This window comes from Coffea arabica, chromosome 5e, assembly GCF_036785885.1.
Source record: "Coffea arabica cultivar ET-39 chromosome 5e, Coffea Arabica ET-39 HiFi, whole genome shotgun sequence".
NCBI lineage: Eukaryota > Viridiplantae > Streptophyta > Magnoliopsida > Gentianales > Rubiaceae > Coffea > Coffea arabica.
In genome coordinates, this window is record NC_092318.1 from 53,071,475 (window position 1) to 53,093,772 (window position 22,298).

At 36.3% G+C, this 22,298-nt stretch overlaps 2 protein-coding genes across 3 annotated transcripts; both read left to right on the top strand.

The window, feature by feature from the left end:
* The first annotated feature begins 249 nt into the window (after window positions 1-249).
* LOC113688626 (1,4-alpha-glucan-branching enzyme 3, chloroplastic/amyloplastic) lies at window positions 250-12,010 on the top strand. 2 transcript variants are annotated; one of them, XM_027206507.2, is made up of 21 exons: window positions 250-951; window positions 1,067-1,138; window positions 1,411-1,475; window positions 1,751-2,431; window positions 2,996-3,168; window positions 3,266-3,355; window positions 3,935-4,010; window positions 4,858-4,965; window positions 5,647-5,737; window positions 5,959-6,060; window positions 6,393-6,495; window positions 7,035-7,172; window positions 7,329-7,400; window positions 7,556-7,660; window positions 8,257-8,334; window positions 8,423-8,533; window positions 8,867-8,956; window positions 9,551-9,655; window positions 10,392-10,477; window positions 10,585-10,639; window positions 11,381-12,010. In XM_027206507.2, exons 1-21 carry the CDS (start codon window positions 620-622, stop codon window positions 11,411-11,413), a joined length of 2,766 nt encoding a protein of 921 aa, XP_027062308.1. In that variant the 5' UTR covers window positions 250-619; the 3' UTR covers window positions 11,414-12,010. The 2 variants fall into 2 exon arrangements, with proteins under 2 accessions (XP_027062308.1, XP_071905423.1); XM_072049322.1 differs by lacking the exons at window positions 8,423-8,533; window positions 8,867-8,956; window positions 9,551-9,655; ... (1 more) ...; window positions 10,585-10,639; window positions 11,381-12,010 and having other exon boundaries at window positions 515-951; window positions 8,265-8,333.
* A 1,594-nt stretch (window positions 12,011-13,604) lies between these two features.
* Window positions 13,605-19,309, top strand: LOC113688564 (uncharacterized). Its single transcript, XM_027206423.2, has 9 exons — window positions 13,605-14,055; window positions 15,183-15,254; window positions 15,631-15,720; window positions 16,131-16,173; window positions 16,719-16,825; window positions 17,524-17,619; window positions 18,137-18,327; window positions 18,517-18,586; window positions 18,746-19,309. Exons 1-9 carry the CDS (start codon window positions 13,864-13,866, stop codon window positions 18,851-18,853), a joined length of 969 nt encoding a protein of 322 aa, XP_027062224.1. The 5' UTR covers window positions 13,605-13,863; the 3' UTR covers window positions 18,854-19,309.
* Window positions 19,310-22,298: the final 2,989 nt, after the last annotated feature.

Genomic DNA, 22,298 nt, shown 5'->3' on the forward strand with positions numbered 1-22,298 from the left:
TGCTTTACAATTATTCTGGAGGGAACAAGAACTCAAGCGTCCCTCCAAAAAAAAAATAAAATCAAGTGTCCATATTCCTTTGGCAGAATATTCCTTTGGCAGAAGGAAGGAATTCGAAAATTTTGCTGATCCAAGACCATTGATGCCGCATTCCATCATCTCTCAAGATTTCAATGGGCTCCTAATTCATAATGATGTTGGTGGAAAAGGGGATTTAAATAAGAACGGGGCAAAGGGAAGCGTAGAGTCCTAGACAAAAGCATCAAATTTGGCCTTGGAAAGTTCATAATGTAAATGCTATACAGTAATACAGAAATGTATCAAACTAACAGGGGGTTTTATAAGATGTCTCGTTTTTTCTGTTCAACTCACAAAGAACTGGATGGATATTACGATCACTTCCCTTCTATTAATTTCTTTCCTACTTCTAAGATTTTCCTTTTTTCTTGGGTTGGAGGCATTTTTGTCCTCAAGGTACAACCCAGCAGGTAGTACTATATAACAGTCTGCGCTACCCGCCTGTCATCAATTTCAACTACGCAAGCTCCTCTCTACTAGTGTCTGCGGAAGCCTCCGCTCTATACTTGCCAGCAGCGGCAAAAATTTAGCAGCAGCGATTATGATGGTACCATTGACAAGCTCAACCAAAATTGCATTACTTTCCACCAATACCAACGGATATCCTCCTCTCAAATTCCCCTTCCAAATCGGCAAAAAGAACACTTTCCGGAAATGCAACAGTTTCGGATTTCGGTCCCCAAAGAAACAAAGTTGGAGCTGCTCTGCATCCGAGCAACCCCAACCCCTAAACCCACCTCAACAAAACGAGAAAAGACAACCCAAATTCAAGAAAAAGCAAACCAAACATGCTGATAAAGGGGTCGACCCAGTTGGGTTCCTCACCAAACATGGCATTTCACATAAAGCCTTCGCCTTTTTCCTTCGTGAAAGGTAGTATTGTTTGTCCCTTAGCTCTTCTTCTTTTCCTCGTAATTATGAAAATTATGGTTTCTATTGGACCTTTTATTGGAAGAGGTACCTAGTTTGGTTTTTACTTTATGCCAAGGTACAAAGCGTTGAAGGACTTGCGGGATGAGATTTTTAATCGTTACCTCAACCTAAAGGAGCTGGCTTCTGGGTTAGTGCTTTCTTTCTCTTTCACATATTAATATTGGGCTATCTTATACTGTTATTTAAAGTGCTAGTTTCTCATGTTTTTGAAAGTTACTGACTTTCTGAGAGTTGTTTTTGATATCTAAGTGTTTGTCAGAATTGTTAGCTGAACTCTCTCTCCCTCTCTCTCTCTCTCTCCGTAATTAGCAATTATACCATATGTGTTACCAGTGATGCCTATGTTTCTTATTACTAGACGTGAACTACTAGAGTGATGCCTGTGTTTTTTATTTCTAGATATGAACTACTGGGAATGCAACGAAATGCGCAGCATCGGGTGGATTTCTTGGAGTGGGCTCCAGGTTTGACACCATCTCTGAGGATATTTTTTTCTTGTAGAAGGGCAAGCGTCATTTCTTGCTTAGTTCAAATTCGAGCTCATCAGTGGGCATGTCTGGAAGCTTAAGTATCTAAGAGAAGTTTTAGTTACATGCTATCAGTCTCAAAATGTGTCTATAGATGTTAGTTTAGGATTAGGATTTAGCAGCTCCACTTTAAGTTCAGACTTGTGTTGTTTCTGAATGCAATTACCATTGCTCGTGTAGCTCACATGTGAAGCTGAAAATCTTGACATTAGGTGCTCGTTATTGTGCTATTGTTGGAGATTTTAATGGCTGGTCACCCACAGAAAATTGTGCCAGGGAGGGTCATTTTGGCCATGATGACTATGGTTACTGGTTTATTATTCTTGAAGACAAATTACGGGAAGGTGAAGAACCAGATGAATTCTACTTTCAACAGTACAATTACGTGGATGATTACGATAAAGGTGACAGTGGTGTTACAGTTGAAGAGATGTTTAAGAAAGCAAATGATGAATATTGGGAACCTGGTGAAGACCGCTTCATTAAGTCACGTTATGAAGCGGTAGCTAAGCTGTATGAGCAGATATTTGGCCCTAATGGGCCTCAAACGGAAGAGGAGCTGGAAGAGATAGCTGATCCAGAAACTAGGTACAAGGCCTGGAAAGCGCAGCATAGAGATGATCCACCAAGCAACTTACCTTCTACTCATGTGATAGATACTGGAATGAAAGAGTATGATGTTTTCAACATCATAGACGATCCTGTATGGCTAGAGAAATTCCGTGCTAAGAGTCCTCCCATTGCCTACTGGTTGGAGACACGTAAAGGAAGGAAAGCGTGGTTGAAAAAGTATATGCCTGGTATCCCCCATGGGAGCAAATATAGAGTATATTTTAATACTCCAACAGGGCCTCTGGAAAGGGTTCCTGCCTGGGCCACTTATGTAGTCCCAGGTATCCAGTGGTTGCTAGCATCTCTTATCTGTTCACGTAGTTTGCATAGCGATGCTTAAATAGTATAATTTGATGCTCACACTATCATACGCCACTTTACTTGTAAAAAGTAATCATTTTCATGCTTTGAATGTGTGATCTGTTAATTTTTTTTGTTTTTAAGAGGTCCATTGCTAATCATGTATTCCTTTTATTTTTTTAGGTAACTGTACTTGTTTACATTAATTAATCTGCTTAGCTTGGATTTTGGTCTCAGAAATGAACTTTTCGGGTACATATTCTTGTGTCAGTATCGGTATTGTTCTTTTAATGGTAGTAAAACAAGTTTCGTGAGAAAAAGAAATACTACTTAATTTTTTTTGTATTCCTACAAAGATAGAGCAAATACAAAGTTTAGACATTCATGCTGCACTGATGTCAGAGTTAAATGAAGAATCTATCTTTACCTCTACTTGACTTCCCATCATTGTCGCACACGTTTTCTGTTTATTGAGTTTGCATATCTTTTGTTTCTATACTGTCTTCCTGTAACAGTTCGATATTGAATGCTATTTGAACATGCAGATGCAGATGGCAAGCAAGCTTTTGCAATCCACTGGGAACCACCTCCTGAATCTAAATATAAATGGAAGCACAAGCATCCACCAAAGCCAAAGACTTTACGCATATATGAATGTCATGTTGGAATCAGTGGACAAGACCCAAAAGTTGCATCTTTTGATGTTTTCATTCAAAAGGCAATTCTTCAAGTTATTTTACATTTGTTTTCCCTTTTGTTGTCCTTATTTCCTGTTATATTCTGTCCTTCAATTGCAACTTCCTTCATCTTTATAGGTCCTGCCTCACGTAAAAGAAGCTGGTTACAATGCAATCCAATTGATTGGACTTGTTGAGCACAAAGACTACTTTACGGTTGGGTATAGAGTGAGTTCAGAATTAGATGTTCCTTATCCATATGAAGTAATGATTAAGTGTTGAAATACAATCTTTTAATGTACCATGACATGAATTCTTGAATTTAGTAATTAGCACCATATTGTTTTACTTGCATAAATCTTCCTGTGGAATTAGGATTTGAAAAGGCTGCAAGATAGGACTATCAAATTGGAAGTATGCTTGTGAACTATTTATATTTTGGATAAAATATTTGTTTAAGGGTCCTCATGTATTCTGTATAATATGGGGAACTCCTGGACCGAATGCGGACTAACAAAGAAAGTTATGCTTCCTGCTTTTTACTGTGGAGAGAATCTCAACTGCGCTAGAATGCATCCTCTAATATTTCTAGCCACTGAGTGTCCTAAGAGATGTACATGCTCAGTTTGAAAATATTTTCACCCATGCAACCTGGTTATCCAATGGATTTTCTAGTTCAGTAAAAGCTAACCTGCTGTCAAATTACCTTTCAGTAGCATAATATTTTAGTTCTTCTACAGGTGACTAATTTTTATGCTGTTATCAGCCGCTATGATTCAGTAGCATAATATTTCAGTTCTTCAACAGGTGACTAATTTTTATGCTGTTAGCAGCCGTTATGGTACACCAGAGGACTTTAAGCGCTTGGTTGATGTAGCACATGGTAATTCTTGAAAATTGACTTATAATTCATAGCAAAATGGATATGCTTCTATTCTTTTCTCTTATGACCTCTAATTTCCATCTTTGTTCATTTGTGTGCCAAAATTTAATCTGTACCATTGACATCATACTTGGAAGAATTAGTGGATTTCAGGTATAGTGAAATTTGTCATCTGAAATCAGTTTTCTTGCTACTTATCAGAATTAGGAAATGAATTGGAGGTCTTAATTTTTCAGTAAAACAATATTAACTTGCTGTAAGATTTTAGAAGAAAATATTGAAGCCATTCTCCCCTTTAAGCGTGGGAGTGAATTTTATGTATTCTTGTTGAGAAATGTTCTTCACAAACAATTTAGTTTTGTTTCAACCCAAAAGACTAGAAATAGTCGATGACAAATTTGAGCTGTCCTTGTGCTACCCTTTTAAAAAGCCTTAAAACAAACAAATGATTGATTGGAGAGAGGAGAAGAAGAATAACAGAATTATAAGTCTAAGATATTGGTTTTTTCGCTGTTTCTTGTGAACCATGTGTACTCAATGAGGAAGTTTGGCCTACATTTTCCATATAGATTTTACTTGACATGCAAAAGTCAATTGTTACTTCTTTGAATTGAGTGTCTTTGTATAACTGACTCAGACACGTACGTCTCTCTGTTGCTATTAACCTGTTTCTGGAGCAGTGTTCTTTCTTTCAACCTCGTAAACCAATTAATTTCTTTCTGGCTACAATGCCTTATTAGCTGTCATTGTCGTGATAATTTGTACATCTGTTTTTTTCAAGTGGTTTCTAATTGCATGCTCATGTCATAATGAATTTTACCCCTTGAGCTCCATTTGTTTTTTGCAGGACTTGGGTTACTAGTCTTCTTAGACATTGTCCACTCATATGCAGCAGCTGACGAAATGGTTGGTTTATCACTTTTTGACGGATCAAATGATTGCTACTTCCATTCTGGTAAACTGTTTTTGGCAAGAAAAAATGAAACTACTGTAGATGACCATTGACTATATTTCCAGATTGATCCTATTGTTGTCTTGCCCGGCTACTACTTCATGTCCTTTTGAGTACTGTTGCGTGGTCCCGTCTCATCTTAGGAAATTATTCAAAGTAATATTAATTCGCATGTTCATTCAGTAACTTTGCAAGTCATAGGGTGTTAGAATTGTATGTCAGCTTCAGTGGAAACCGGGCTCTCTAGTTTAGCACTGTGATGTTGATCAAGATTCTTACTGACAGTATGCTGATATTGTTTTCTTGTTGGTCTAGACTTTACATACTAGAAATAGAAGTTATAGGGAATAGCAAGAAAAAAAAGAAAGAAATGTACTTTAAGCTGGTCGTAAGTTATGCTCCTTTCTATTCCATCACAGAAAAGTTTTTGACCGTGCCATATGAGCTTCTGGCTTTTGGAAGTTTTTGTCATTGTATCAGTTTTTTTATGGGAAGCTAGGAAATTATATATTTTTTGGTTCATTAAACTTTTGAAGTCCATTTTTTTTTTCCATTTTTAGTCAATCTCTTTTTCTCTCTCTCTGGCAGACACACATATGCAGACGTACATACACACAGACACTCTCTAATATGGTGCACAAGGAGCATAATTTTATGTTTGTCCAACTCATTTTGCACTGATAGGTAAACGAGGCAATCACAAATTCTGGGGTACAAGAATGTTCAACTATGCAGATCAAGATGTGCTGCACTTTCTTCTTTCAAATCTGAATTGGTGAGTATAGCATACCTACCTTGCTCAAAAAGTTTTTCTTTTCTGACCCTTGATCAGAGAAATGTGGGATTTCTGATTGATATTTTCTTATCACCTATCTCCTCCTTCGTTTCCTAGAAATGTGTAGCCAATTATTCCATTTGTGTTGAGTATCTTTCCATTCTTATACCAATTGCAAAAGTTTGCATTTTATTCATTGCTCATGGAATGGTGTTTGTCAGGTGGGTGGAGGAGTATCAAGTTGATGGTTTCCATTTTCATTCCCTTGGATCAATGATGTATACACACAATGGATTTGCTACATTTACGGGTGACCTGGAGGAGTGAGGCTTCTGAAATCTTATTGATCTACTTGACATCTTTTTGTTTTGATTTTCTCTCTTTTACTAATGCTTTAAATTTCTATGAAGCATATTATTTTCCCATGGCTTGTAAGACCATTTATTTCTTTGTAAGTTTGGTCACCTCCGGAATCTGTATTTGGTCTTAAAATGCATATACAACCTCTGCAGTAGCAGCTAATACTTTTCTGTTGCAAATAGATTTGTGTATCTTATTTAGCTTTCAGTGCACCAAATTTATGTCTATACATAGTAGTATGGTTGCAGATGTTGCATTTTTGCCTAGAAGGTAATTTTATTTTTTCTTCTTGCAGGTATTGCAATCAATATGTTGACAAGGATGCATTGTTATACCTAATTTTGGCAAATGATATACTACATGCTCTTCATCCTAATATTATCACCATTTCTGAAGATGTGAGTAATCTTGTATTATTTGTCCTCACTAAAACTTTCTCACAGTTTTATGTTGTTTGGTCAAATATGGTCTTGCAATTTAAACATTATGCCTTGATCAATAGACATGAATACGAAGCTCAGTGCATTGTTTACATACTCAATAGAACTGTAACTTTGGGATGGGAATTAATTTGGTTTTGTGTGTGTAAATTTCATTAGAGCTCCACATTTGGGTTCTGTGGTTATTAGAAGGAATCAAGACAGCTAGTGAAATTGGTTGGCATTAAAGTATATAGAACTTGGAAATATCAGTTACTGTAATGGAGAATGAAGATGATTGTATGGTAAAAGTAAAACACTAAGGAGTTGGATGTTTTCCCAGCGTTAAAATCCTGGCTTCTCTCTTTTTATAAGATTCCTTGAATGTTTATCATTCCCTTTAGCTTTGAAGCCTTCTCCACCCGTTTTCAAAGAAAGCCTTCTCCACCCATTACAAACCCTGTGACTTTGAGCTTGTCCTTTCATGGCAAAGGTCAGTAATTTCTTTCACTTCTCAGGCAACACTTTATCCTGGACTATGCGAGCTGACTTCCCAGGGTGGATTAGGATTTGATTATTTTGTCAATCTTTCTGCACCGGAGATGTGGTCATCATTCCTTGAGAACACCCCTGATCATGAATGGAGCATGAGTAAGGTTGTTCCATGCTACTGCCTTAGGATACTTGACAATTGTTTGTGCAGAATTGATTTTCCAAATTTTTTGTCCTCTGATGAGTACTTATATTTCAAAAGCTTTTTGTTTAGGAGAATAGTTTATCTCTTGGTCACTTATTCATTTCTATTCTTCAAGATTGTGAGCACCTTAGTAGGCAACCAACAAAATACAGAAAAGATGCTCTTGTACGCTGAAAACCACAACCAGGTATCTTGTTATTTGCCTGCCTGTTCCTCTTGTAAACGTTTTACCACTTTTGGCAACTTTATTAATCCTATCATTAAGTTGTATGTCTAATCTAACAATTGATTCGTTTACAGTTTTGAAATTATCTTGCTAATCACTGGTTCTTTGCTTTCCAGTCCATATCTGGAGGGCAGTCCTTTGCAGAAGTATTGTTTGGTGATACAATTGGCTGCTCTTCTGTTACGGAGGAGTCATTGCTTAGAGGTTCTTCGCTGCACAAGGTAACCTTTTTGATCATTGCAGATCATACTGTGAAAAACTATAAAATTTCTATGATTTGGTCAGTTGTTCACTAGCTTCATCAGCTAGAAGACAGAATACTTCTCATAATCTCTCTCTGTCTCTCTCTATATATATATCTATGTATTTACATTTTGTAATTGTTATGCTTTTAAGAGAATTTTAGTTCTTGAAGAATCTCATGCTACATGGAGTAGATAGAATCATTTTTATGAATGAAGTTGGTTTAGATTCTTACATGGATTACACAGAAAATATTCAGATTTTGAATAGTTTCCAATCACATTGTTTGTGATCTACCTGGAGAGGCACTTCAAACAATATTTCTCAAATGGTTGAGTTCTTCAATTTTTTAAATCATTTTAATCAAATTTAGTTTCTTCAAATTTTATATCTCAACAATATTACTCTCTATTTTTGTATCTCAACTAGTGTAAGTTCATTTTTTTTTACCCTCAGTTTGTACAGCATTGTCTATTTACTCTCTAAAAATTTTCTTACTTTTGTACTTATTGTCAATTCAAGGTGACTGTGTGCTTGTTATTTCTCGGTTTAACTTGGGGTGTTCTTTAACAAGATGATCAGGTTGATTACATTTACAATTGGTGGTTCAGCATATCTCAACTTCATGGGTAATGAATTTGGGCACCCAAAGGTGAAGCCTATAACCTAACTGTGTTCTTTACTGTACATCTATCCACAGCTATGTCCTCTAAATATATTACATAATTTTGGTTTGCTAGAGAGTTGAATTCCCTATGGTGAGCAACAATTATTCATATGCACTTGCTAATCGTCAATGGGACCTCTTGTTGAAGGAAGGAGTGCACAATCAGTTGTTTACTTTTGATAAGGTGATGATTATGGTATTGTGCTTTTAGTATTTTGTCTTCCTTTTAGGCTTTCTAGCCAAAAACCACCTGACTTTTAACATTTGGCATTTCTTGAAATATGTGTTTTCTGTTCTGAATTATATATTCTGATAACGATCTGCGTTCAAAACCAATAATGTTCCTCATCTATGAATTGCTAATAGATTATAGGTTACAAATAAGATGGGCCTAATTGATGAAGTTAGAAACATAAAAAATCTGATCCAACACATGTTGGGTACATCAAAAAATGTAACTGCTACGTAATCACCAAAGATGGAATTATTACTCTAATATCATCTTCTTCCTAACCAGGATATGATGCACCTGGATGAAGTTGAAGGAATTCTTTCAAAAGGTTCAGGAGGTCATTCCAACATTCATCACGTTAATGATCCTCCTATGGTAAATGAGTAACTTTCACATTTACATCTGTTTTCACATGCTTTTGCTTGTGCTTTTGTTTGTATGTGTTCTTTTTTCATTGCAATTCAGTTGCAGGAAATGAAGATGCAACATCTTAACTCAAAAGTGGGCACCTCCACGTTACCATGAGGAAATTTATGGTTCCCTTATTCAGAATAAATGCTATAGTTCTTTTGACGTTCTAGTAGTTGTCATATTATCTAGCAGTCAACGTATATTCCTATTACTTGAATATATGAAATGCAATTTACTAGTTGTCTCCATTTTTTTTTCTGATTTTTGATCTCCAGCATGGGTTACTAAAATTCTTATTTTGTGGTGTTAGAAGAGATGCTACCGGAAAGTAGATGGTCAATGCCTTTAGATTTTTTTTTCTCTTGTTTGGCAGCCTTTGCTTTTATCATTATTAGTCTGTATGGCTGATGCAGATAATAAATTAATCATAACATGCGTAGCAATTTTGCATATGCGCTTATAGTTGCTTTCCAACTCATTTCATTCTATGGACAAATTTAAGCATATTTATCTCATCATTTTTATCATGGCTGAACATGAAAGTCCCTTATGGAACAGGTTATTGCCTATATTAGAGGTCCTTTCCTCTTTGTGTTCAATTTTCATCCCACAAATTCATATCACAGATACAGCATTGGTGTGGAGGAAGCTGGAGAGTATCATGTAAGTGATTTTATGCCGTGGTATCATCTGACATTCTAACTAAATCATAATTTCCAACTCCATGTTGGTTTGTTCTCTAAGATCTAAGTGAGGGCATAGTTCGAAATGAACTGAGGACATAATTTCTTCTCGATACACTTTGGCCAATTGGTTAATAGAAGCATCTAGCAACGCCCATTGGTAACTTTCCTCATTGCACCTGCACCTAGAAATTACTCTAGAAATACTTGATTCTTACTGACAGTTAGTTCCTAGTAGGCAGAATATGGCTCTTTCCCCTGGGCCACCCTTCTTGAAATTTGAGAACTATACAAAACTTTTCAAGGGAATAACATTTGCAAATAGTAATTTAATTTTGCAATTAGTAGACTTCCCGTCGATAAAGAAATTGGAACTCTTGGTTCTTCATTCATCCTTTGTTTCAATCTAAGCCTGAGCTAGATGTGCCGTGTTTTTTTAACTAGTCTAAAAACTGGTGAAATTTATGAAATTGAGAAAGTTTGATATTGATCAATGGTTATTTCACTTGGTGGTCCAACAAAACCACAAAATGACCAGCTATTGTGGTGACAATCATTTGAGAATTTTGATATAAAAGCATTTCCCCCATTCACAGGGAGATATCTGATTCTCTATTATGGCTCAATTTTGAGTGTGATATTCTTATATTTATTCCAATGGCAAGTTTAATCTTCCTGTTTTACATAATAAGGGAAGTTATGAATCTCTTCTTCAGATTATTCTTAATACAGACGAAAAGAAATACGGCGGTCAAGGATCTTTTGAGCATGACCAGTATGTTCAAAGAACTATCAATAGAAGGTTAGTAGTGGCTCAAGTTATCTTTGCTGGTCTTCCTCAGTTTGACAAGCTGTCTTTGATAAGGAACCACCAAAATTTGTTGTTAACAAGCATGATCTCTTCTGCAGAGTTGATGGATTGCATACTTGCTTAGAAGTGTTTCTTCCAAGTAGAACTGCTCAGGTTTGTGTTTCTACAGTGTTTTTTTCCCTTTTTATTTTTCTGTTAACAGAATGACAATAAGGGGGGGAATAAAGGATCATAATTTGTGTTGTCGCATGTGTTTCAAGCCTTTTTATAAAATGGGCACTTCTGCAAATGCACCATCTCTGGCCTAGGGGTGTATGGACTTGTCCAACTGTTTCTAGCAAGAGCTAGGGACAAAATCATTGGAATCTGAATCTAAGTAGTTTGATCTATCAAGTTCTCTTGAGTATTTTAATTCAAGGTCATCGAAGCATGTAGAAAATCATAATAGGTACTCCTTTTGGCAAATTGCTTCAGGAGTAGTTATACTGTTACACTTTTGGAACACAGAAAACAGAAATTGCTTTCCTGTTCAATTGTATTATTTCTTCATTATCATCGGAGAATTGTTATGGTATGGTGCTAGATTAATAATTTTGAGAGAGAGCTGCAACAAAATTATTTTACTTTCATGACCATTCTTGGTTTTCTGGTGGCTAACTTGGGTAGATTTTTTGAAAATTTGGATTCTCCAAATCATATGCATTCTCTATATGTGACTATGTGAGCATCAGTTTGACTCTAGGATGCCTATGTGATCTGCTTTCACTTTGGATCCTAGATTTGCCTTCCAGATAGCACAACTTAAGCACTTGTTTGGTGTCACTGTTTCAATCTCTGCTCTGTGCGAAGTTCAGTGTCCCCATGATTGAGGATCAGTTGCATCTGTCATTGCAGGTCTACAAGTTAACGAGGATACTAAGAGTATGAACTCTTTGCTGTAAGAACCCCAAATATCTTCATATATTTAGAGCGGATCAGGAAGCGTAAATTCAGGATTCAAGCTTGATGATTTCATTGGCCCAGTCCTAGAACCTTCAATAATGTGTCCATGACCATGTCATCCATTTGTGGTTCGTTGGTTGTTGGTCATTGTCCATGGTTCTTGATCCTAAGGTTCTCCAACTACTCGCCCGCCCTGAATCAGGACTCCCATCTGGAAATTGTTCATCTTGTCGGGCAGGTTTTGGATATAGAACCACTGGCTTTGCCTTTTCGATTCAAAGAAATGGGAGAGAGTTTTGGACTCTCGATGTTCTTGGATTCATGGTACTTTGCTTCCCCGTAATTATCATTCAATATACAGATGTAGCTCAATCTTTTTTTGGAGCCATCTCTGTATACGTACTCCAGTGTAGTACAGATATACAACGAAATGATGGCATAGAAACGCGTTGAAAGCTCTCTAATTGGAAGCAACAGCCTTCGACATCGTAGCAGCAGATTCTCAATGTAGTAGACTTGTAAAGTTCATTTTTGGATTTTTTATGACTTGTTCAATTGAAGCTTGACAGTTTATCTGCAAAAGTGAACACGATAATATTTTAAAGGGTAAAAAACAAAAAAGTCCCCGTGGTAAGCTTAATACACAGAAAAGCCCTCTATGATTTCAAAATATACAATACGATACCTCATGTTTTGAACTAAATTGTAAAGGTGACGGAATTCGTTAAACTTAACGGAAATGACTTATTGGAACCTACAAAAAAAATTTTTATACCTAATTTTTATTAAATATACCTATTCTACCCCTTAACTCTCAATTCTCTTTATTTAGAGAATAAAATAAATGATTTTTTTGAGTTGTCTTTTGTTTAATTATATCAGGACATTTTGGTCATTTCGTCCATTTCCGTTAAGTTTAACGGATTTTGTCACCTTTACAATTTAGTTCAAAGTACGAGAGGTTGTGTTGTATATTTTGAAACTATGGGAGATTTTTCTATATATTAGATTTACCACAGGAGATTTTTTTTTTATTTTTTACCCTATTTTAAACTGCATTTACTCAGTGAGCCTTGTAGAATGTGGATCATTTTCAACAATGGAATAAAATTTACAGCACCCAGTTCGACTGGTGCAAGACGCGGTTGAATGAATCACTTATAAGAGGATAGATATTTCCTGATTCAAGTTCGTTCACATCAGAGTACGTGAAAGTTGATTATTTACTTATTTATACACACAAAAAAAAAAAAAAAAAAATTTGCACAATTGTAGCTTAAGTGGATTACATATTTATTGGACAAGTTAGGATTAAACCCGGTGTCTAAACACCAGAAGCAATGGCAAGCTGGCATCATGAATAGGCTAACGTAAAGGATATATGGCTTTCGAATTTTATGCTTTTAATAATTCAAACTAAGCTCCGCGATGCATATCACTTAATAATTAGCTCAAACACTTTGATTCATTTATTTCCGTGAACTTCTAATAACCATGATTGTTCTTCTTTTCAATAAAAAAAAAAATTTTTAGAAGTCGAAAGGAGGGAATTGAGTCCTAAAAGTTGAATAAGGGATCTCATGATCATCTAGTAACCTGGTGGTTCAGTGCTAAGAAAGAAGCAAATTCTTTGTCACAAAAATGACTAATACACCCCTAAATACGCTTCTCAAATAAGTTGGAGTAACTATTATACTATTTAACATATCAGTCCACCTAGTTACCTAATCAGTGTATACGCTAATATATATTAGTTTACACCGAGAAAAAAGATATACAAAATCTTATTAAATTTAGAGTATAATAAAAGTGTAACACACAAATGTACATTTTTTGAAAAAAAAAAAAAAAAAACCCGCATGAACGATACATTTGTAACAAAAGACCCGGAGCAATGGCTGTATCGGGTGAGCTGGTCTTGAGACCAACAACTCGGTTTTTGTCTGTGTCATGCTCGCTACTCTATTATTGGGCCCTTTTGCTAGCAATTGGGCAAGTCCATTTCACCAAAGAGCACATACTTACATTGCAATCCAGCAGTCCAGGCAACAACATTAAAACCCAACATAAGACAACCTTCTCCGACATCCAGAGTCCAAAAACAACGTTGTTTTGGCATGGGCTGCACGTGTAAGCTAACTTAAAAGGCTTCAATGGAAAACCACCAAAACGGATGACGAAATCCAACCAAGCGCTACTCCCTCAGCCTCGGTTCCTCTTCCAATTTATGGAAATACAGTACCACTTTCTTCTTCAGCTGTCTTTTCTTTACTGCTTACCTTAATTTCTTCATCGAAGATTTCTCCAATTTCCACCTATAATTATCCCTCACTTATAGATAGAAAATAGGTTTCCCCAAGACGAGAGAGAGGGGGGAAAAAAGGGAAGAATAAAAAAAAAAAAAAAAAGCTTTTTGATTGAGCGGACGACTGGTAATGGCGAACTTACCTCAGTCCTTGTCGATGAACGCCGCCGCCGCTTTTGGTGGTCCAGGCTCGTCGTCGGCTAGCCCTTCCGCCGCTGGAACTCAAGGCAATAAGGATCGAAAAATGATGTCTGCCGAGCAGCTTGTACTTGAACTTAGCAACCCTGATCTCCGAGAAAATGCCCTTCTCGAACTCTCCAAGGTTTATATATCAATTTATGACAATTTTACAATTACATTAATGATTAGGAGAATTGCCATGTATTTTTACATTCTTTTTGGAGCATTTACTGGAGAACCTTTTTTCTTTTTTTTCTTTTTTTTGGGCTTCGCTGATTTAGTGGATTAGTCTTTTGCACTTTCTGATTTGTAGGGAATTGTCTGTTCTTTTCTTGAAATTGGAATTTTGGGTAGTTTGGTAGTTAAAATTTCAGTATGATTTGTTAAAACTGGCGATAAATGAGAAGGTGCGATCCTTCATTGTTTTTCCATTTTTCATTTTCGCACCCTCAGTTCGATATGGTTATCATTTGGTAAAATAAATTTTTTTTGAGTCTGTTGGAATAAGACAATATTGACAAATTGCTATCGGCAGTGAATCAACTGATCATTTGCTTAAAATATGTGATTTTTTCCTATAATTGTTAATTTGGTGCAAAGTTGACTTAATTCTCGATATTTTTTTGGGATAAGAGGCTGAAAAAATTTGGGATTTTTTTATAGCTTAGAGTAGTTGGATTTTCCACGTTCAAACTGCCACAGGATGTTGAAGTATGGGCAATCTCATGATAATATCCAACTACAATTGGTGCAAGGAAGCACTGAATGGCCAGAGGAGATTTGTTTAACATGCCGCTTTGTGTTCGATGATACTGCAATAATGTGATCGTTAATGGATTGGAATCAGAAACAATTAGTCAGTATACAAAAAAGTTCTTAGACACTACTTTAAATGTTTAAAGCTCACTTTAAGAGACTCAGAAATGATGAGGGGATACATTATTGCAGGACTTTGAATTACATATCAAAAGGATCTGTTTTGTTCTCTGCCAATGGTTGCTGCCAGAATAACTTTGTGGGTGTATAAAAAGTTTCATTGCCATATAAATCAGTTATTTAAGGGTGCATTATTGCTTAAATGATTCTTATGAATTAATGCTCTAACTCTTTGGTGTATTTTACAGGCATGGAAAGCACTATGCCTTTCTTCCTTGAGAAAATTACTTCTTGTTCTGCATATTTTAGCTCATAGATATTATGCATAATCGTGGCTTTCAAATTTATTGAGTAACTGATTGCATCTTCTTCCTTTTTTGTTCATAATTGTAGAAGAGGGAAATCTTTCAAGATTTGGCTCCATTACTTTGGAATTCTTTTGGGACTATTGCTGCACTCCTGCAGGTATTTAGTATGAAAGTATTCTGTTTTTGTTTTTTTTCTCAGTATTTATATTGTCATAAGATGCCAATTAAAGTGTTAGTTGATTCATGAATATTGTACTGATTAACTGTTTTTTTTTTTTGAAAAGAACAACTTCGCCAATTCGTATATTGGTTATACTCTTTGACTGTTGTACTTTTTGTGGATATATGTTTTACGATGTAATTTGACAATATGAACTCAATAAATTGTCTTTGTGTATGTGCATGAGACATTGATGGTGAGGAAATGGAAACTACATTGATAATGGAAAAACAATGTGTAGTGTATTTGATGCATCTCTTGTTATAAAGACAGTTTGCTGACTGGATTGGTGTTCTTTTTTGGGAGCATGCAGGAAATAGTTTCTATCTACCCTGTTTTATCTCCACCAAACCTGACTCCTGCACAGTCAAATAGGGTTTGCAATGCACTTGCTCTTCTGCAGGTACTACTTATTCTTTTCTTTGACTTTTTCATGAAAAGATGATGGAAGAATTTCGTATCACATTTTTGTGAGTCAGGTCATGCATGTACATCCTAAAGAAACTCAACATATTTGTGATTTTGTAACAGTGGATTCATTAACCATCTTACAACTTTGTTCCTCATGTTTTTGACTCTTGCCTTTTTTGGCACTGACAAAAAAATGACTTTAGAGCTGCTTATTCATGATAACTTTATCAAAATAAAGTATTTGGAATCTTTCCCTTCCTTTTTTATTTTTTGTTGGTGATGCTGCCATAAATGGCCCAAATCTAATTCGTCTGCTCTGAAGTGATCTTGCTCCACCGCAAAGATTATCTGTTTTGTGAAAATCATTTGCTTTTGATGAATTTGTTGGTTTGCCTTTTGCAGTGCGTGGCTTCTCATCCTGACACTAGAATGTTGTTCCTTAATGGTAATTTACTCTTTCTTCATGATTAGGATTTTTACATGGATCTGCCTGAAGTTTCAAATATCTAACGGACAAAATCTGTAGACAAAGAAGAACCCTTAGTTTAGGGAGCCTCAATAGCTGTGTATTATAATGCAGCATCTACCTTCAACCTCCCAGTGTGCCTGTGGAAAAAATATGATAATTACATGAAAATTTGTAGAGTTTTTTTTTAACACTAGCCAGTTATTTGAATTGATACTGTTCCTCTCTGCTTTAAATAATATCTTAGGTTTGAAACTGAATGGACATGTTCCTGTTTGAGTTTCTTGGAGACTAAATAAGTCAGTAATCATGCCTGCTTTCTGAACTAAAATATCTGGTTCCTTTTGTTGCACATAAACTATTGTAGCAGTAGTGCAACCTCTATTCAGCTGTGGATCTTTTCCTTGTGCTTTTCATCTCAAGAGCAAGACAAGTTGCAAAACCATTGGGTTATTCTTCATTTAGCTGAATATTGTTTTGCTGTCATGGCAGTTGATTCTTAGTGTTGCTTTTCTTCTTTGCAGCCCATATACCACTGTATTTGTATCCATTTCTCAATACAACAAGCAAATCAAGGCCTTTTGAATACCTGAGGCTTACCAGTCTGGGTGTCATTGGTGCACTGGTGAAGGTATTAAATCATCCTAAGTTCATATTTTCTATTGTCCCTCTACCTCTCCTCCCCATATATCATGAACCATGTCCTTGCCAGTTTTGGCGTTCCTAGGTTAAACAATCTTCAATAGCAGCCATGGTGTTTTCAGCAAAACACATATCTTCTGGTTGGGAAAAAAAAAAGAAGAAGAAAAGGAATACATAGAACAATGATTAATGGACTTTGAGTGCTTGTATCCGAATAGAGCAATACATATTGTAAAGTTGCACATCTGGAGAGAAATATCTAGTTTCTGCAACCTTATGAGATATTATCTTGTTTCACCCTACTCTGAGTGAAGCTCCAGTTGAGGCCGTATCTATGGTTCTGCTTATCTTAATTGCTGCTTTTGTTATGTGTTTTTAAATTGCTATCTCCCATAAGATATAACTGACCAACTTCAAGGGTTGATTTCTATCTGATTCCTTCAACTTTTCTTCTTTTTCTTGAAGTGTTATATATGTTCACCCAGGGTGAAGCATATGAAACTTACTAATTATAGTCGCAACTTTAATGTAACTATCCTCATTTCTTCGATTTGTTATTGTGTTGAATGAAATATGGCATCCTTGAAATGCATTATTTGAGCTACTTTTGGAAGTTCACTTGTATCATGTTTATATTACTTGGATTGTGCTAGCTATAATTTTCTGGTTGCCTTTGCTCCTTTTCAGGTTGATGACACTGAGGTTATTAGTTTCCTCCTCTCAACAGAGATAATTCCCCTGTGCCTTCGCACAATGGAGATGGGTAGTGAATTATCAAAAACAGTTGAGTGGCTCCTTATGTTATGTTTTACAGTGTTCTCTGATGTTTTAGTACAAACGTCTCCTCAGTTCTGCATTCCAAGTATAGTTTGCCCTACAACAACTGTTACTAGATGATGTATCAGACTCTGTGTGATTGATTCGCTTGAATCTTTGAGAATGGGAATTGGAATTTCTTTCTTGAAGTAAATGCTTTTCCGGCAGTTAGTGTAGCAACATTTGATGAACGTCAACAGTCCAAGGTGCAGTATGTAGATACGAAAATGATTCTTATCTGCTCTAACGATTGTTGTCATTTAGTGGCTGCTAGGGCTGTGGGGTTTGTCAGTTACTGCCACCCTTTTGATTAAACTGGAGACTTCCACATTGTAATACTAACTAGCCATTAAGAGACCAATTTTGGAATGTCACATTTGCTCATTTGAAGGTTGTTCTTGCACAATTTAGACATTTTTTTTGTGCAGTCACAATTTCACCATCTTTCTTTATGGAACTCTATTTTTATTGTGTCTGCTGGCAGGTTGCCACATTTATTGTACAAAAGATTCTGCTGGACGATGTGGGCCTGGATTACATATGCACCACAGCAGAGCGGTTTTTCGCTGTAGGTCGAGTCCTGGGAAATATGGTGGCTGCACTTGCTGAGCAGCCATCATCGCGACTGCTAAAGCACATTATTAGGTGCTACCTTAGGTTGTCAGATAACCCAAGGTGATGCTTCAAGAACAATATGCTACCTCATTGCATATTGTTTCTTTCCTTCTCTCTCCTCTTTCTGTGCATACTGACGAGGTCCCTGCATTTACATGTTCAATTTGTGTACGTGCGGGTGTCTGTGTTCATATGCATCCCATGTTTCAGTATGAAAAACATTAAGGTTTTACAACTTGTCTTGTGTAGGGCTTGTGATGCACTTCGGAGCTGCCTTCCTGACATGCTTAGAGACGCCACCTTCAGCAGTTGCCTTCGTGTATGTATACACTAATATGTAACTTGAGCAGATTTTAGCTTATAATCTTGTATTCTGATTGTGGATATGCTGGAAATATAAATGTTTCAACACCTATTAAGCAACTTCAGCTTTCTGATTTGAGGGGACCTTCATCTTTCATGTTTTTCATGTTGCCAGGAAGATCCAACAACGAGACGATGGCTCCAACAGTTGCTTCACAATGTCCAAGGGCCTCGGGTTGCACTGCAAGCTGGGACAGGGTTCGACCATATGCTAGTGAACTGACTGGAGGCCAGCCCGTTTTTGTTTGCCGTTACTGCTGATGATTAAAGCTTGCATTTTCAAGTGCATGCTGCTTTAGTTGCTTGGTTAAAAGGTCATTTGTAGATTAGGTATTTATACAACTCTAGTAACTTTTCGTAGGGGGCTTAAAAGGCCTCGACTTGAATACGAGGTCATTTTGTAAATGAATTTGATGTTATTATAGAGGTTTTTTTTCAGTAGCCGGACACTTGATAGTGTTCTTAATTGGTCCACCCCGACCTGACCTCTTTAGCTGGTGCAGGTTAAATGACACCGTAGGCCTCAACAATTGTTTCTCATAATTTTAGTCTACAGTTTATGGATTAAGTGTATAACAATCACAATTGACTTTTGGATTAAAGGTTTAGGTGTAAAACAATAACTTTTGGCACACAACTCCTAAAGAGTATGTAAGAAATTATTGTTGTTTTGTATTTATTTATTTATTGGTTCAACTTCATAGATTTGATATCTTAGAACTGAACTTGTACATGGTTGACAAGGTGAACTTGCACATTGTGAGTATACACTTGTCTGTTTGGACATATAATGTATATAAGACCATAAAAAGTTGTTAGAAAAATAAAAAAGTTGATTTGAAAAACATATTTATAATGCAAGCGAATAATATTTTAAAAGAATAGATATCAAGATACATTCGTTAATCAATTACATCACTTGTAGGCGTGGATTATGTAATTTTACATGGAGTTGTTTTCTTCACTTTTTGACCTGGATTGACATGCATTACGTTAGATAATACATACAAATTATTTGAATACTGGTTAATGTCCAATATGTTTTCCTATATTTCTTTATCAACACCTAAGTTGGTTTACCTCTAAAATTTATAAAACCTTTTTAAAAATTAAAATTTTCTACCAGATGCATAATGGACATTCATTAAGATACCTAAAATGCGCGCAAGTTAGTTTTTCTTTTTTTTTTTTGTTATTACCTCGAAGGTAATATGTACATAGACACATTTACATTTTATTGTACCTCCTGAATTAATTACAATTTGCTTAAAAAACTAATACCCAAATCCTACTCTTATCCGGTGCCTAATAGGCACCTGTTAGCCAAACTATGAAAAGTAAGTTGCACTCCTGAAGTTCCATCTAATCTAGTCGCGACTCTGATGTGGCACAGGATATGACATAAACGTAACTGGATTAAAGGTACAAAGTATCCCGGAATCAGCAGAGCATGGATTCAGATAGATCTTTAAGTATAAACAGTATCCAGCAATTTAACTTGCGTTAAATGCGAAAAGAAGCTTGGACAGAGTGGGGTTAATTTTAGAAACCTTCCCAATTTCTGACAATTTTACCTGACACCTTTCAGATTTACAATACTAAAATTACCTCCCCTATCATACTAAAATTACCTCCCCTGTCATACTAAAAGACAAAGACGTAAGTCGGGGGGGAATTCTGGGGTAAGTGGGTCTTAGTTAAGGTCTAGTAGAAGCTTCCCTTCCAACCTTCCCGTTGTCCCACATCGATTCTAAGGGGTTTGAGGGTCGGGTAGTTAAGTCCCCAAGGTTGCCTCAAGAGTTGCCGGCTTTTGAGGTGGACTTTGGGATTAGGTTTAATTGCTTTACTTGAAAAAGTCTGACAAAAAAAGACAAAGACGTAAGTCGGGGGGGAATTCTGGGGTAAGTGGGTCTTAGTTAAGGTCTAGTAGAAGCTTCCCTTCCAACCTTCCCGTTGTCCCACATCGATTCTAAGGGGTTTGAGGGTCGGGTAGTTAAGTCCCCAAGGTTGCCTCAAGAGTTGCCGGCTTTTGAGGTGGACTTTGGGATTAGGTTTAATTGCTTTACTTGAAAAAGTCTGACAAAAAAAAATCATACTACATTTACTTTCCACTACTATAACCACTGTTTCTACCCCTCAACAGATTTGCACTACAAGTTCATACATACTGATGTATTGCTCTTCAAAATTACATCCTAGATATCCAAAAAAAAAACCTACAAGATTACAAAATCTTTATCTTTTGGGTAAAATACACGGAACCCCCCTATGGTTTCGCGAAAAGACACGGAACCCCCCTATCGTTTAAAAACATACACATAAACGCCCTAAACTTCATAACTAAAGTGGAAATAGACTTCTTAACCGGCTGAGTTACCGGCTGCAGGTCAAATACCCAAAATACCCTCATTTATAATAGAGAGGGAGAGAGAATGAAAAACTGACTCTTTTCTCGTTCATCCTGTGTAAGAAAAAAAACCCTAAGACAAGGGATTTGTATACTAAATTGTTGCTGAAATATAGTGAATCTGAGTTGAAAAAGTCGTGGCTGAATTCGATCGCGAAGAAGGGAGTGACAGATTGGTGGTTGTATCTGATCGTGAAGCTGCATTCGGTCGCGAAGAAGGGAAAGACAGATTGGTGAGGAAATTTGATCGTGAAGCTTGTTCGACATTTCTAGGTAAGAATCAGAACTTATTGTTCAATATTCAGTCCATTTAATGTTTAGGATTTGTAATCCTTTTCCAATTTGCTTATTCCTTTTCCACATTACCCCACATTACCTCATATCTGTCATTTTTATAGTTGGTGGTCCATATTTAGGTGATTTATCAGAGAAAATGGGGTTTAAAAATGTAAAGATCTTAACTTTTTTAGCTTTTTTTTGGAGAATGTGGGTCTTTTTTGGAGTATGTGGTCGATGTCAGGAGGAAATAATATGTGTCGGGTTTGGATTTGATTACAAATCAGATTTCACTTAATAATCTGATTGTTGTTATAACTAATTGTTGTTATAATCTGAAAGTGTGATGTAGCTTAATATAGTTTATTAATCTATATTTGAATTCTAAAAGTGTTGATTAAATAATTTAGGTTGGGGACCATGTCAGATCCTTTTAGGACAGTGGATATCCACATGCACTATGGTGGGCGGTTTATACATCATCCCAATATTAGGTATACAAGTGATTTAGTGAGAGTGTTTCACAATTGCGACCCTGATGAGTTATCAACATTTTCATTATTCAACCTGTACTCCAACATTGAAAAAGAAGCGGCATGTGCAAAATTTTGGTATTCCATTCCAGACCATGATGTGGATGTAGGTGTTATCCCAATAAATGATGACGTGGACATAGAATTGTTGACTACCTGTTATGAAGGGCTTCCTTATATGCATATATATGTAGAGTCAGGTCAGAGGCCTCTCAAAATTATCTCACCAGATGGTAAGCTCTTATTCGAAAGAGTGACGAATGATGGTCCACTTGCTTTACCGTACAATGAAGGTTCTTCAGAGATAAATTCAGATCTGACTAGAAAAGGTGCTGGAGCTTCACAAAATCCTGTTGATCTGACTGGTTTTGAACCATATATTGGTGATACAAGAGGGCAAGAAAATAATTTAGATGGCCCAACTGCTGTAGAAACTAATGATGGCACACAAA